The sequence below is a fragment of the Triturus cristatus genome, chromosome 1_2 (assembly GCF_964204655.1).
Source record: "Triturus cristatus chromosome 1_2, aTriCri1.1, whole genome shotgun sequence".
In the NCBI taxonomy this organism is placed as follows: Eukaryota; Metazoa; Chordata; class Amphibia; order Caudata; family Salamandridae; genus Triturus; species Triturus cristatus.
This window is the reverse complement of record NC_140580.1, coordinates 56,009,726-56,023,205: the sequence shown is the minus strand read 5'-3', so window position 1 is coordinate 56,023,205 and position 13,480 is coordinate 56,009,726. Positions and strand designations below refer to the sequence as shown.

Sequence of the window (13,480 nt, the reverse complement as noted above, 5' to 3'; positions counted from 1 at the left end):
ACAATCATCAGGCCAAATTATTGACAAGAAAGCTCAATGAGTGTTGGGGGAAGAAAGTGAGTGAAGAAATTGAGCAAAAAGCAAAGCGAGGCCCACCTGGATATAATCATTGAGAAAGAATGTAGATGCCCTAGAACTAACAATATTGATCATTTATACACCATACAAAGTTATTAATCACTTGCTGATTAGTCTGTATTTCACTTGCTACAAGCCAGGAAGATTTTTTGCCATGAGCACATGCGTGTGGTTAAACCCACTTTAACATGGATTTTCTTCCTTCATTACTTAGTGTGGTCTTAACAAAAGCTGCCTCGGAGAGTACGTGTCTTGTGGTGCTGCTTTCACCCCACACGCTAATCTGAAATGTACAGGTTCAGCCATCTTTACCGTGATACCAGGAGTAGGAGATAGATCTTACCTATGGTTGCTGAGATGATCAGGTAGGACACGGTGGTCCAGAAGATGGCCATCAGTGTCCCCTTTGGAATGGCCACTGCAGGGTCCTACAATACAAGAGCGGAGATGGGCAATGAGCATGAGTTGAGTGTTTTGATGGTTGCCCTCCAAGGCTAAGGAGAATGCAGAGGATCAAAGCAGTAGGACCCAGTGCTATTGAGGTTGTCATGGCACCCATGGCACTGGCAGATACAGGTCAAGGAAAGAAAGAAGGATAGACAGTCTTTCCCGTGGAGGCTCTGCTGTCTCTGTTGATGCTGGGCTATGTTAAGGTCTGGACACCATTTCATGAAATGAAGGAGGAAAATATTAGGCGACTGCTCCCGCTCCTGTCTTAACTTCACATCTGATGGATCCCCTTCCGATCCATGGAGCAGGCCAGGACACAGTGTTCCACCCTCAAGGTCAGCACCCCTCCTGCGCTGTACTTAGGTACCATGATAAGAACCCGGAAAGAATGAGTATGTACAAGCATGCAAACAAGTATCAGAAGGGTTCGACAGGGAGACCACTTGCAGGGTAATTATCAGCCAGGAAAATGACTTTATGGGTACTGAAGAAAGCAACACATTCAGCCGCCAATGAAGTGCAGACAGCACTGGCAGGGTCATTATAGGGCTGGATGAAGACTTTAAGGGCTTAAAAAGGAGCGGCACAACAACCACCCTTCAGCATTACAGCAAGACCTAAACTTGCTTTCACTGTCGTACAGAGGAGAGTCAAAGGGTCTTACCGCTAAACACCGGTTACAAGCCTTAGACATGAAACCCCCCCCCCCCCACTATCGCACATTCAGAAGAAATGAACCTCTGCTTACCTTTAGGTCTCCAGAAATGTTGGCACCAGCCAATATCCCAGTGGCTGATGGGAAGAAAATGGAGAACATGCCAAAGAAACTTCCCGTCTCGCCTCTCCAGTTAGGAACAATGTTCTCTAAAAAGATGGACCCTGTGGTGAAAAGAAAAGACCGATGTGTTTATGACACCCATGAGTCTACGTCTGCACTGTTTGAGGAATGCAACTGCTGAGATGAAGTGTGCAATAATTAAACAGGTATAGCATCAGCAATCTTCCAAAGGAGAAAAATATGCAAGAAATAATGTAGGAACCATGGGAACCAGAATAATGACACACAAATATTTAAAGAAAAAACACACAGATAAAAAGTAAGCTATGGTTCTGCTCTAAATGCATACAACAAATGAAATTCGCCAGTTATCATAGAACTTAACACATGACATAACCTGCACTGTTCGCTATGTTGTTATTTTCATATCTGTTTGTGTATGTTTGTGCTATTTTGCAACTGGTGTAATGAGCATAACGGGTGGCACTGGTTATGGCACGCGTGGAGTGCATTGATAACCATAACTGGCAAAATTAAGTTGATTTCCACATTTGAGTTGGAACCGTACCTCCCCTTTCAACTATGTTTTTTTCAATTAATTTCTTTATTTTGTTATTTTTGTGCATCATTTCGATCCCCCTCCACGCACAGCCTTGGCCGTGCACAGTGGGGGGCGAGGGGGGAGTGATTGAGTGTGCATCCCAACTGCACAAAGGTTTTGGCCATGTGCAGCTGAAGTTGGGTACAGCCCCCTATGTGCATGAACTTCGGCCATGCATAGCAAGGGTTGGGTGAAGGGTTGGCCCGTGGTAAGGTGCAGTGCCAAGTCACTGAGGATGTCTAGACCCTGCTCTGCACACTCTTTGCTTGTGTGTGCAGTGAGGATTGAGCAAAGGGCTTGGTATGCAGCAAGGCGCCGTGACTAACCCGCCATGGATGCCCAATCCCTGATGTGCAACATCTGTGCCTACATGCAGTGGGAGATGGGCACCCAATCCTTACTGTGTACAACCTTCAACCGTTTGCAACGGGGTGGGGCTCAGGGCTTGGCGTGCAGCATGCCCTCTGTCCCACCTGCTGTGGGTGCCCGGGCACTGACTTGGGACCAGAGTCTGACCCGTGACCAGGCCCTGCAATGAACCTGCAGCAGGTCCCTACCTCCTGCCATCCAGGCATAGACAGACACTCATTATAATGTTAGGCGTTGCTTGTGACTTTTTTACACATCCTGAAACTCAGAAAAGACTTGCAAGTCAGGCACAACATTCCAATTGGTTCCCAACTGGAATGGTCATTTTCGAGCTACCAAGTTTCCTATGACTCTGGAGTCGCGAACCATTTTGGTACTGTTTTCTCTTCTGTGCCTCATATTATTCATGCGACTGATTACCTCTGACCTCTGCATGCGAATTCTGTAATTGTTTTTAGTAACTTGATAGAGTTTTGCGATGTGTGCACATTCACATCCTCCTAAATGTTACCGTGCATTTATTCTAAGTTTTATCATACTGAGAACAATAGTGTGTACCATCACTGGGAATAACACCCTGTGTTAAGATATGGTTTCTGGTTGGCGTCCATCCTTATTGGTCCCATTTATGGCAGTGTATATCTTTTTCATCATTAACATGAATGTATTTGTATTTCTTCAGTGTCTTTTTAACAACTGCTTTTATGGATTGCAATGATCCGAATAAAGATGTATTTGACTTGACTCTGGAGTCGTGTCATTTTTTAAATTGTTTTATTTTCTGTGCCTTCTATTATTCATGCAACTGACTATCTCTGATCACTGCCCTGAGGCCAATCATCTTCGGGATTGGCCTCCCATGGCTGTGGAAAACAAATTTCAACAGTGCAAGACCCGCAAATCACTGCCGACCCACAGGTTTCAAGGTGGTGGATAAAGAACATTGTAGCCCTAATCCAGTCAAACACATTTTGTACAAAAAAATCTCAAGGGGATCGATAAGGTTCAAAAGCCTTGACTCCTGAATTAAAACAGCAGAGATCTACAAAGTGTTAACCCTTTAAATCCTGCACTGAACCTTTTTAAATGCTACTATCTCAAAAACTACTAAACAAATTTACACCAAACCAACAAAAGCATGCTTTCCGAGTAAAGCTATATTGTGTTATATTCTGTTATGTCATGTCATGTCATGGTACTTGTGCTACATTATGTTACATTATTTATGAAGCACAGTCTGTCACCCCTACTGGATATCCTGGTGGTCACCACTTTTGTTCCAAGTTGGATGTAAATCCATTTAGCCTTTTGGGCTGTAGGCATGAGCAAAGTTTCCTATAAGATCTAAAATGCGAAAATACTTATTTTTTCACCCCCTCTTTAACTTTTTTGCTCTGTGCATTTCTTTATGAAACTTGTCATTCCAAAATATAGTTGAAGTAATAGATTGGTAAATGTCATACAAATCCATGCAAGGGGCAAGTGATTGCAGAGAAATCAAACCTTTTCAAAGGAAACACTGTCAAAACCATATCTGCATAGTGGAGACTGTCACTGTGTGATATAAATGTCTGTATGTGTGTGTGTTGTACGTTTATGCACACACAAACACACACACCGAAGGCAGGATAGGGAAGAGTAGGCCTATATAGTGTTCAAACAGACTCAACTCGTTCAGTCTCAGATTCCCCGTGGAGCACCGTACACAGAGAAAGAGGAAGGAAAGGTCCCAAGCCAGGGTGATCAAGGCGAAGTAAAGTCAATGGCTGTGGCAGAGTCACTTACCTTGGTAACCAAAGAATCCCCTGGACTGCTTCTCCTCGCTGGCAGGTATCACCGTTCCCACCAGGTAGCTCACAAAGGACACCAGGATGACAAAGAAGAAGACCACCTGAGCCTGGAGGATCAATGGGAACAAATGCATCAAGCCCGGGGATTCGGAAATCGACATGGTGAGGTGTTGACAAAGCAAAGACTGACTATTAACATCTAAGCAGGTGCCACCCTTCATTGACAATGACTTCTCGTTATCAAAGTGTAAATGCGCTATGAACTGCTACGTGCACACGTTCTAGTATTTCTTTTTATGTCATTCTTGATGCTGGAACAGGTAACTTTACCAACCTTTGCTTCCCACTCCATGCCAGCCAGTGAGATGCCCAGGAGCACTGTGACTGTAATGACACCAATGATCCGGATGTCATTTGTTGGGTCAGTCATGACTGCATTGTACTCCTGGAGAGAGAAGAAGCTTTTAGTAAAATGTGGGACAGGACTGGTGGGAGATAACTGGCAGAAATGGGGGAATGAGTAAGACTTACGATTAGCATGTCCCGCACTGTCTCAGCAAAGCCGACTGTATGCATGGCCACGGCCACTGCATTGGCAAAGGCGAAGATGAGACCGATGGAACCACCCAGCTCTGGGCCAAGACTGCGAGAGATGAGAAAGTATGTGCCTCCTGAAACATACAGAGAGAAAGAAGGATATTGTATGAAGGTGGCACCATATACATATTCCATCAAGACATCTTTGATAAAGTCACCCTGAACTTATGCAACTGTTCATACTCCTTACCTTCATGATGCTCACATGCATCTCTACTCTGCTGTATGGATAGCTATGGCTGCCGACTCAGCAAATCCCTACTTTATGGCCGAGTGAGTATGGTGGCTCGTGGATAAGATTGAATACCAGCTCTGCGTTTCTTCTTTTTACTACAGCTTGCATTTTGAACCTCCTGTGGGACTGCCGATTCTGTGCATGTCTTCCTTTGCATACTCATGCATTCTTACTTAGACGTTTATCAGGTGTGCCTATTGAGAGAGTTTTTTATTGTTGTGTCTGGTTATTATCTGTCCGAGTGTGCCTCCTTTTTGACTGCCCATGTGTGATTGCTCTGAGAATGCCTACTCTGTGAATGAAGATACTGTGAGATAGGTACAGGGTCCTCGTTTCCTGTTTATAAATGAACTTTGTCTACTTAAAAGTGTATCCTTTTTAAATTCCCGAAGGAAAAGGTTTCATATTAGGCATCCAAGTGCTGGCTAGTGTAGAAGTGCAGCTCTACTCCATGTTTGCACTGAATGATGTAGGTCGCACAATGCCTGTCTGTACTGAAATGGAACTTTTTGTCAATTGCCTACTGTCTGTTCTATGAGCCTGACTGTACAGCGGTTGCAGCATCTATGAGTAACTGACTATGGGGCATATTATCAAGGACGGCGTTAAAAATTATCGCCGCTTTAGCAGCAAAAAACTGCTGCTAAAGCGGCGATAATGGGCTTGATAATATGCCCTTGAGAATTCCAATAGAAGTCCATGTTCTGGTGTGACCATGGGCTTCTATTGGAATTCTCTGCGGCATAATTTCAAGCCCATTATCGCCGGTTTAGCGGCAGTTTTCTGCCGCTAAACCGGCGATAATTTTAACGCCGTACTTGATAATATGCCCCTGTCTTCTTTCTGTGCCTGCTAGGATCGGCTTTGGGGCAGAAAATAAGCCAGGGCACCAGAATAAAAGCGGCCCCTACTAGTGAATTAGAAAACTGAAAAACTGGCCCATGTTTGCAAAATGTGGCAGTCTTGATCTTGAAAAGTTGCGCTGTTTAAGTGTTTTTCAAGGTATGGAAAACTGCATGGATTTGAGATTACTGCAGGAAATGTTTGTTTTATTATCAGGGAAATAAACAGTAAAAACAACTGCCTAGCAGACCATAAAACAGGCCAAAATCACTGACCCGTCAGACCAGCCCTTCAGGCACTGTCTGATTGCCCTATAGGCCAGCCCGACCCTGGTGCATGCCCATAGAGACGTTGTGATTAGCAGCTAGCTGCACTGCATGCCTTCTCACTGCCTGTACAGCTGTTGTATATTATCTGTGAGTGCTTCTCTGCTCTCTTGACCTACTATGCCTGCATGCAGTTTTACTCTCTATGACTAATCGTCTGGTCTGTGTGACTGCTCTGTGACTCACTATGCAAGAGCTCTGCTGTCTTTGTGCACCGTCATTACGACAAAAGTGAAAGAGGGTTGTCTAAGGAATTCTGTGGAGACACAGGGGAAGACACGGGTGTAGGCACGGGGGAAAAAGGCTCAACTGATATTAACCCACCCAATGGGTACAATGCTACTTGTAGCTCTGGGGGTAATACACGTAATTCTGGGCAGCTTCACTGGAACTCAGATACTCCTACCCCGGCCAATGGAAGTACAAGTCCGACCCGACCATCTGAAGACCCCGTGCCAGGGGAAGTAACCCATGTCCACACCTTACCCCCACCATCTATTGAGGCTGTTAGTCTAACAGAACGGGGATATAAGATGGCGAGTTGGAATATTGCTGGGTGGAATAACAAGATAGATCGTCTAGGATGGTTAGAATTTATAACCCAATTTGACATCTTGTGTCTCCAGGAGACTTGGGCGGCCGAAGATGTCTATCTTGATGGGTATGTTGCCTATAATTGCCATGCTCAGCCATCCAACATGGGGAGAGCCAGTGGTGGAATGGTGATATTGCTCTCTGTGAGGTTACCGGTTCGAGTAAAAATCCACCGGACCGTCGGTCTGCACTCTCAGTTGTTATGGTTACAACACAGGAATGGGCGAAATGTTTTAGTTATAAACCACTACAACAATGTCTTTAACCACTCAAAAACAGATATGGTTGATGAACTTGAAGCGGAGGTGGAAAGGTTATATGGGCGCAGTGATGTGTCTTTTGATATTTTGTGGGGCGGAGATTTCAACATTCACATGTGCCCATTTGTTGGCAAAAGGGTGTGTGGGCATGGGGATGAGGTGGGGGAAGATCAGACCCATTTTTTACATTCGGTTTATGGGGAATCCCTAAACACTCTTATGCTTAAAATGGATTTATGCATTATGTTACCTGGCGTAGACAGTGAGGGCAATTCGGTACCGACCTTTATTGGTAGGAATTGTGCCACGGTTATCGACTACCTCATTGTCTCCTCCAGTATTACAGCTTTGTGTTCCGTACCCGTAATAGTAGACCCAGCTCTAAGCGATCATAACTGTCTAACAATGTATCTCTCCTTGTGGGGGGATAAAGTAAAGGCGTTACATGGTGCAGTGACAGATGTAGTTCCACATAGACCCAATGGCCCTAGAATTAAATGGGGTAGGCAAAATGAGGAACATTTACTATGTACCATTGTGTCTGCTTGTATAGATGAGGTGGAATGCTGTCTCGAACCCGAAAAGGATAATGCTGATATTCTAGCTAGTTTCGACATCATTAATAAAAACATTGCAGAAATCTTAACTGGAAGAAAACCAAAGGGCCCTAGGAGTAACGGGGGATGGTTTAACAGGGAATGTACTAAATCCTTACAAAGACTCAAAGTTGCTCTTAAGGGTAAACCCAGAGATAAGGAAGCAGTTAAAACCCTCAGAAGGGAATACTCAATTCATCTGAGGGATAGGAAACAGGAACTAAGGGAAGAGGCCTGGAACAACCTGACTAAGGCAGTGGATCTTAAGGATACCAAGCTTTTCTGGTCCACTGTCAATAGTCCTTTCCTCCAAAATGAAGAAGTCCCGGTAATGTCTGCCCAGGTATCTGAGGAACAATGGGTGGCTCATTTTACTAGTATTTTTAACCCCGAAGGACTAGCTGTAGGGGGGGATAGGGAAACCCTGGCTTTTATCCCCATACCTCTTAATATCACAGTCTCTGAGGTGGATGCTGCCATCCGGGTCAGTAAGGGGGGAAAGGCGCCGGGCCCTGATGGGGTACCCGTTGACCTTTATAAAGCCGAGATTTCCATATGGAGCCCATTGTTAACAAAGGTTTTTAATGCTGCTGCAATGATTGCGGCCCCACAGACTTGGGGGGAATCAATCATTATCCCGGTGTATAAAAAAGGGGAGAGGGGTGAGGCAAAAAACTACCGCCCGATTTCTCTCCTCACTGCTTCCCTAAAAATTATGAGTAGGGTATTACTGAGTCGCCTGGAGGAATGGGTAGAAGATAAAGGGATCCTTGCGGATTCTCAGTACGGATTCCGCAAGGGGTTAGGCACCATAGAACAGTGCATTAATTTAGACCTTATTATATGCAAATATACACGGGCTAAACAAGGCTCGTTGTTTCTTTGTTTTGCCGACCTGACCAGTGCCTTTGACTTGGTTGACCATGGCCTTCTGTGGTCAACCTTGTTGGACATGGGTGCTCCACAGGATATTATCTATTTCTTGGCCCAACTTTATAGGAATCTGACGGCTAAGATACGATACGGGCAATCGGGGGAGTGTACACCCAGTATTAAACTAGGTTCTGGAATTAGGCAGGGATGCGTCCTTGCACCTCTTCTTTTCTCCCTTTTTATTAATGCAATCGAGTCGGAACTACGGACCATCAGTGCAGATGCACCGACTGCTGGCGGCCTTTCCATCCCAATATTGCTTTACGCGGATGACGCGGTTCAGTTCTCACAAACACCTCTAGGGTTGCAAAAACTTATGAATAAATTTGCAGATTTTATTAATGGGAGAAAATTAAAAATTAATAATTCGAAAACTTTTATAATGCCCTGTGGGAAGAAAATAAAAAACTTAAGGCCCTTCACAGTTATGGACCAAACTATAAAAGTGGTGGACAAATTCTGTTATCTGGGTATCACTTTTAACAGTGGGGGGATGTGGACACCTGAAATGATTAATGTAAGAGCCAAAATGGCCAAGTGTTCTTTAGGCATATTTAGGTTTGCATCCAAGTTAGGCTCAAGACGGATACCAGACATGTTGTACCTATATCGCCATAAATGTGTTGCTCTGGCCCTATATGGCTCAGGAGTGTGGGGCCATTGTAATAACAACATGCTCCAGGTTGAGGAAAACAAATTTGTCAAAAAACTCCTGTGTTTACCATCTTCTGCCTCAACAAAGCTGATCCATCAGGAGGTTGGTCTAGAACATCTATCTGACTTGATCAGATTAAGACCCCTGTTAGTATGGAGATCTATATGGGCTAAGGAACAGACTGGTTTTACAAGAAAGATTATTTTAGATTGTCTTCACATGGACAAATGTTCCCGCATCCCCTGGCTTAACTATATTATCCGAACATTTAATGATGTTTTTAATCTCACGGTGCGTGATAACCCTTCTTGTGTTTTAGATATCCCGAAGAGTGAGATTAAACATGAATTTCTGAGGGTTAGCATGGTGAAGCGTAACGCAGCTACTGCTCAGTTCTCCTCACATGTTTTTTACGACAGATACACTAAGGAAGAAATGGGGCTTTCAGGATACCTTAAATTGGTTACTATCCGATCCCACCAATATGTATTGACAAGATTACGGATGGGGATTGTTCATTTGCTTGTTGCGTATCCTGTAATGAAGACCTATACTACTGCCCCCTGTCCGTGTGATGGGACCACAAAGCAAAGTACGGAGCATTTTTTATTGTTATGCCCTCTTTATCTCCACCTTCGAAAAGTATATCTGAAACCGCTTTTCAAAAAATAAATGTATCCACTATTGTATCGGCCATGGGGCTTTTATTTGGACTTAATTCACAGGACATCTGTTTTTTTACTGCTGTATATATTTTAAAATCGATACGCTTGAGGAAAAGCACCCTTTTTTGATATGTGATTAACTTAAAACCTGCTGTACCCTCATGTTTTATTACTTATGTATGTATGTACTTTTATGATTATTAATCAATGATCGAATAAAGTTTTTGAATATGAATATGGGTTGTCTATCAGAGCCTATAAACACTTTTTAAAATGGCAGAACATTTATCATCTCTCACCTCCAGACTGGCTGAAGCGTTATGAAACTGCTTCACATTTTATGGGAGTCGGAGGGGAAATGGAGGCGACGCAATATTGTCATAATGCAGAATTTGCGTCAATATGCTCGAATGAATTGTTGATTTATCATAAGCAAATACATGGCAAACACTTCTGCAGTGTTGAGATATGAAACAAACTAGAGCTGTCAAAAGCATATATCTGAGAATCCAGTGGCAAAACTGAGTCCAGCTTTGAGCACATATTATTATACATGTTGTGCCTTAACTGGACAGACGTATGCCAAGGCTGGCAGTGAGGCGACCCACTACCCAACAACATCTTCTTACAACACTAAGTATAACCACTAGGATGGCTTATCAACCAAAGCTTGAGTCTTACCTGCATTGGTAGAGTGCACAAAGCCCTGAGAGTCACCAGTAATAAGCACAGAGAACAACCAAAGAGCACAAAAAGCCCTGAAACACACCAAAGGACAGGCAGCGAACCAGGTATATGACTGCGTGTTTGCAATGTGTGTGCATGATCAGATAAAAATAATCCACGTCAAGACAACATTAAGTTATATAGGAAATTACATGATACCTACATGTATGCATTTACTTAGAGCAGGGGTGTCCATTGTTGGTCACCCAGGGCAAACCCATGCCACATTTTACCCATACCCAATATGTAACGTTTCCGGCACACAGTTATTGTAAATCGCACATGGATTTCTGTTAAGTTAGGTGTGCATCTGTCCCTCATGGATAAAAGGTAAGGACCCCTGCGTTTCATCGCTGAAGAGCTTTGTCACACTTGAATTCACTCATCCTGCTCCACTGTTAGCAGACCTCTTCCTAAGTCTTCACTCTTTCGCTTTGCTCAGTCCAGGTTGTGTCTTTATCACAACCCTTCATGGCCATCCCCGTTCAGTGCAGAACCTCATAACGAGGTGTGCATCTGTCCTTCATGGATAAAAGGTAAGGACCCCTGCCTTTCATCGCTGAAGAGCTTTGTCGCACTTGAATTCACTCATCCTGCTCCACTGTTAGCAGACCTCTTCCTAAGTCCTCACTCTTTCGCTTTGCTCAGTTCAGGTGGTGTCTTTATCACAACCCTTCATGGCCATCCCCGTTCAGTGCAGAACCTCATAACGGCTTGGTCACAAGGCTTTGTCAAGCTCACTGACACATGTTGTCTACTGACCTGCCTTGACTTTGCCATTGGTGGAGATAGCAGAGATGGATAGGCCAGTGATGGCAGTCACGACCACAGACATGAGGATGATCACCCAGGTGAGACCTGTGGGATGGAAGAAGAAAGGAAAATGGAAGTAACTGAATGTTAATAAAAAAACTCACAAACATGTGCAATATTCTGTTGACTTTGCAGGACTTTGGTTGCAGCAGACTTGCTGAGAACCATTTCCAGTCTCATGTCAGTATCACATTTCTTTTTTCACACATGGTATGCCCGTGTGTAAAAAGTCACGTGAAAATCTAGCAAGTTCTATTTCACACAATTCCTGCAATTTCATGACATTTTAGGTGAAAGTTCATGAAATTACGTCACTTCATAGACCTTAAAGAACGATCCCATGCATGTCGTTGTCAATATTCCACGAAGAATGGTATCACCAATGGTAACGACATCATCGTTTCAAAGCACCTCGCTCTCAAATTAACAGTGTCACAACAGGCTTACAGTTGTAGGGAGCATTGTTCTAGACATTTATGGGGGGAACAACCTTTACAACGCAACTTTTACAACGCACTACCATTACAACAAAACTGTTACAACGCAAGTGGATTTACAACGCATGCCATTACAACGCAAGTCTTTACATCGACTTGCGCTAGATGGCGTGCTAACATTACAAATAGTGTAGTTTACTATCCCAACACCTTCCCTACTGTTAAGTGGACTGGAGATGGAATAGTAAATTACACTTTTCTAATGTTAGCACGCCATCTAGCGCAAGTCGATGTAAAGACTTGCATTGTAATGGCATGCGTTGTAAATCCACTTGCGTTGTAACAGTTTCGTTGTAACAGCATGCGTTGTAACAGCACGCATTGTAACGTCATACATCCCATTTATGGACCTTTTCCCCAAAGTGCACTGCTTTCTCTCACAGGTCAGTAACCCGCGGAGTCGCTAGTTAGGAATTGGACAAGAGTGATAGAAACAGTCCCTCAATGCAGAACACAGCCCAGACAATTGCAAGCAACAAAATGACAAAAGACGTTCTTTAACCAGACAAACTCAAGCAGCAATTCTCCTACATATGACAGAGGGTGCAGAGACCCAAGTCCAGCGTGAGCCACAGAAGCTCCTGTGACCTGAGCGCATCAGTGAGTCCAGATGCCTAAAACTCCACGCTAACATACCTATGCCAGCTTGTGCAGTGATCCAGGGCAACCGGAGGTAGAGGATCACTCCCCAGATGTTCAGCATGCAGCGAATCTGTGGAGAGAAGGTATGGGGGTACCATGAGTATCTCAGCAACAGCCTTAGATCATTTCAGGGACACAGACTCTACATGTGGCCTCACGTGCATTCTCAATCACATCATTATTAGTACGATGGCTCATAACTATCTGCTTCAACTTAGGCTTCCATTGGGCACACTTTGAAGACATCTGTCTGAATTTCAGCCTCTCTACACAACCCAAAGTCCAGAGGATAATGGAGGGTGAGCTACTGCTATATGAGCAGGCTCTGGATGCAGCAGTCGTCAGCATCTACGGCTGCCACAAGCTCATTATAGACTCCACCCCTGCTTAGTAGACCTCAGCGCTGGCAGCACACTATGAGGCTTGCACGTGTGGATGTCAAGTATTGAATCAAGTTGTAGGGGAGCCTGACGCTGGTGTAAGGAGCTGCAGACCAGCACACAGCCTTTTGAGGATCCAGCCTACCCCAACGTGGCAAAAGCGAGAGAGGTGCAAGACATTTCACTGTTAATTTGCACCACTAAGGACATGGTTGTCACTTGTCTGCAGACATTATGGCACAGGAGAGGTAGGCCCTCTTCGATCAGAAGACTTTAAGTTATGTCAGTAGATTTATCTCCTCCAGGAGAATCTTGTTTCTCACTGGGAGATGATAGGGTTGAGTCATGGATTGACCATCTCAGGCACGCCAGGAGAATGTTGTTTCTCGCTGGGAGATGATAGGGTTGAGTCATGGATTGACCATCTCAGGCACGCATGCATTACATGTGTTTTTTGGAACAAGGGTACCCCAATATGCGAACCAGGGGTAGTACAATGTGGAGAAAGACAATGGTTCTTAATGGCCTAAAAAGGTCCAGGACAAGAAAAATACCCTAGAGAGGGTAAAAAGTTTAGTAAAGGTATTTAGAACTTAAATCTTAGAAGAGAGCGATAATTAATATAGAGGAGGGACAAGAAGGTCAAAGGTAT

General features: G+C 44.1%; 1 protein-coding gene across 1 annotated transcript in view; it reads right to left on the bottom strand.

The window, feature by feature from the left end:
* LOC146866764 (solute carrier family 12 member 3-like) overlaps positions 1-13,480 on the bottom strand; it is a 61,927-nt gene that overhangs the window by 31,729 nt on the left and 16,718 nt on the right. The window contains exons 4-10 of the mRNA XM_085601211.1: positions 12,443-12,518; positions 11,259-11,354; positions 4,598-4,737; positions 4,401-4,511; positions 4,062-4,173; positions 1,277-1,407; positions 422-506 (exon numbers count right to left, since the gene is read on the bottom strand). Of these exons, the coding sequence (XP_085457337.1) occupies positions 422-506; positions 1,277-1,407; positions 4,062-4,173; positions 4,401-4,511; positions 4,598-4,737; positions 11,259-11,354; positions 12,443-12,518 (751 nt within the window). The remainder of the gene's footprint in view (positions 1-421; positions 507-1,276; positions 1,408-4,061; positions 4,174-4,400; positions 4,512-4,597; positions 4,738-11,258; positions 11,355-12,442; positions 12,519-13,480) is intronic.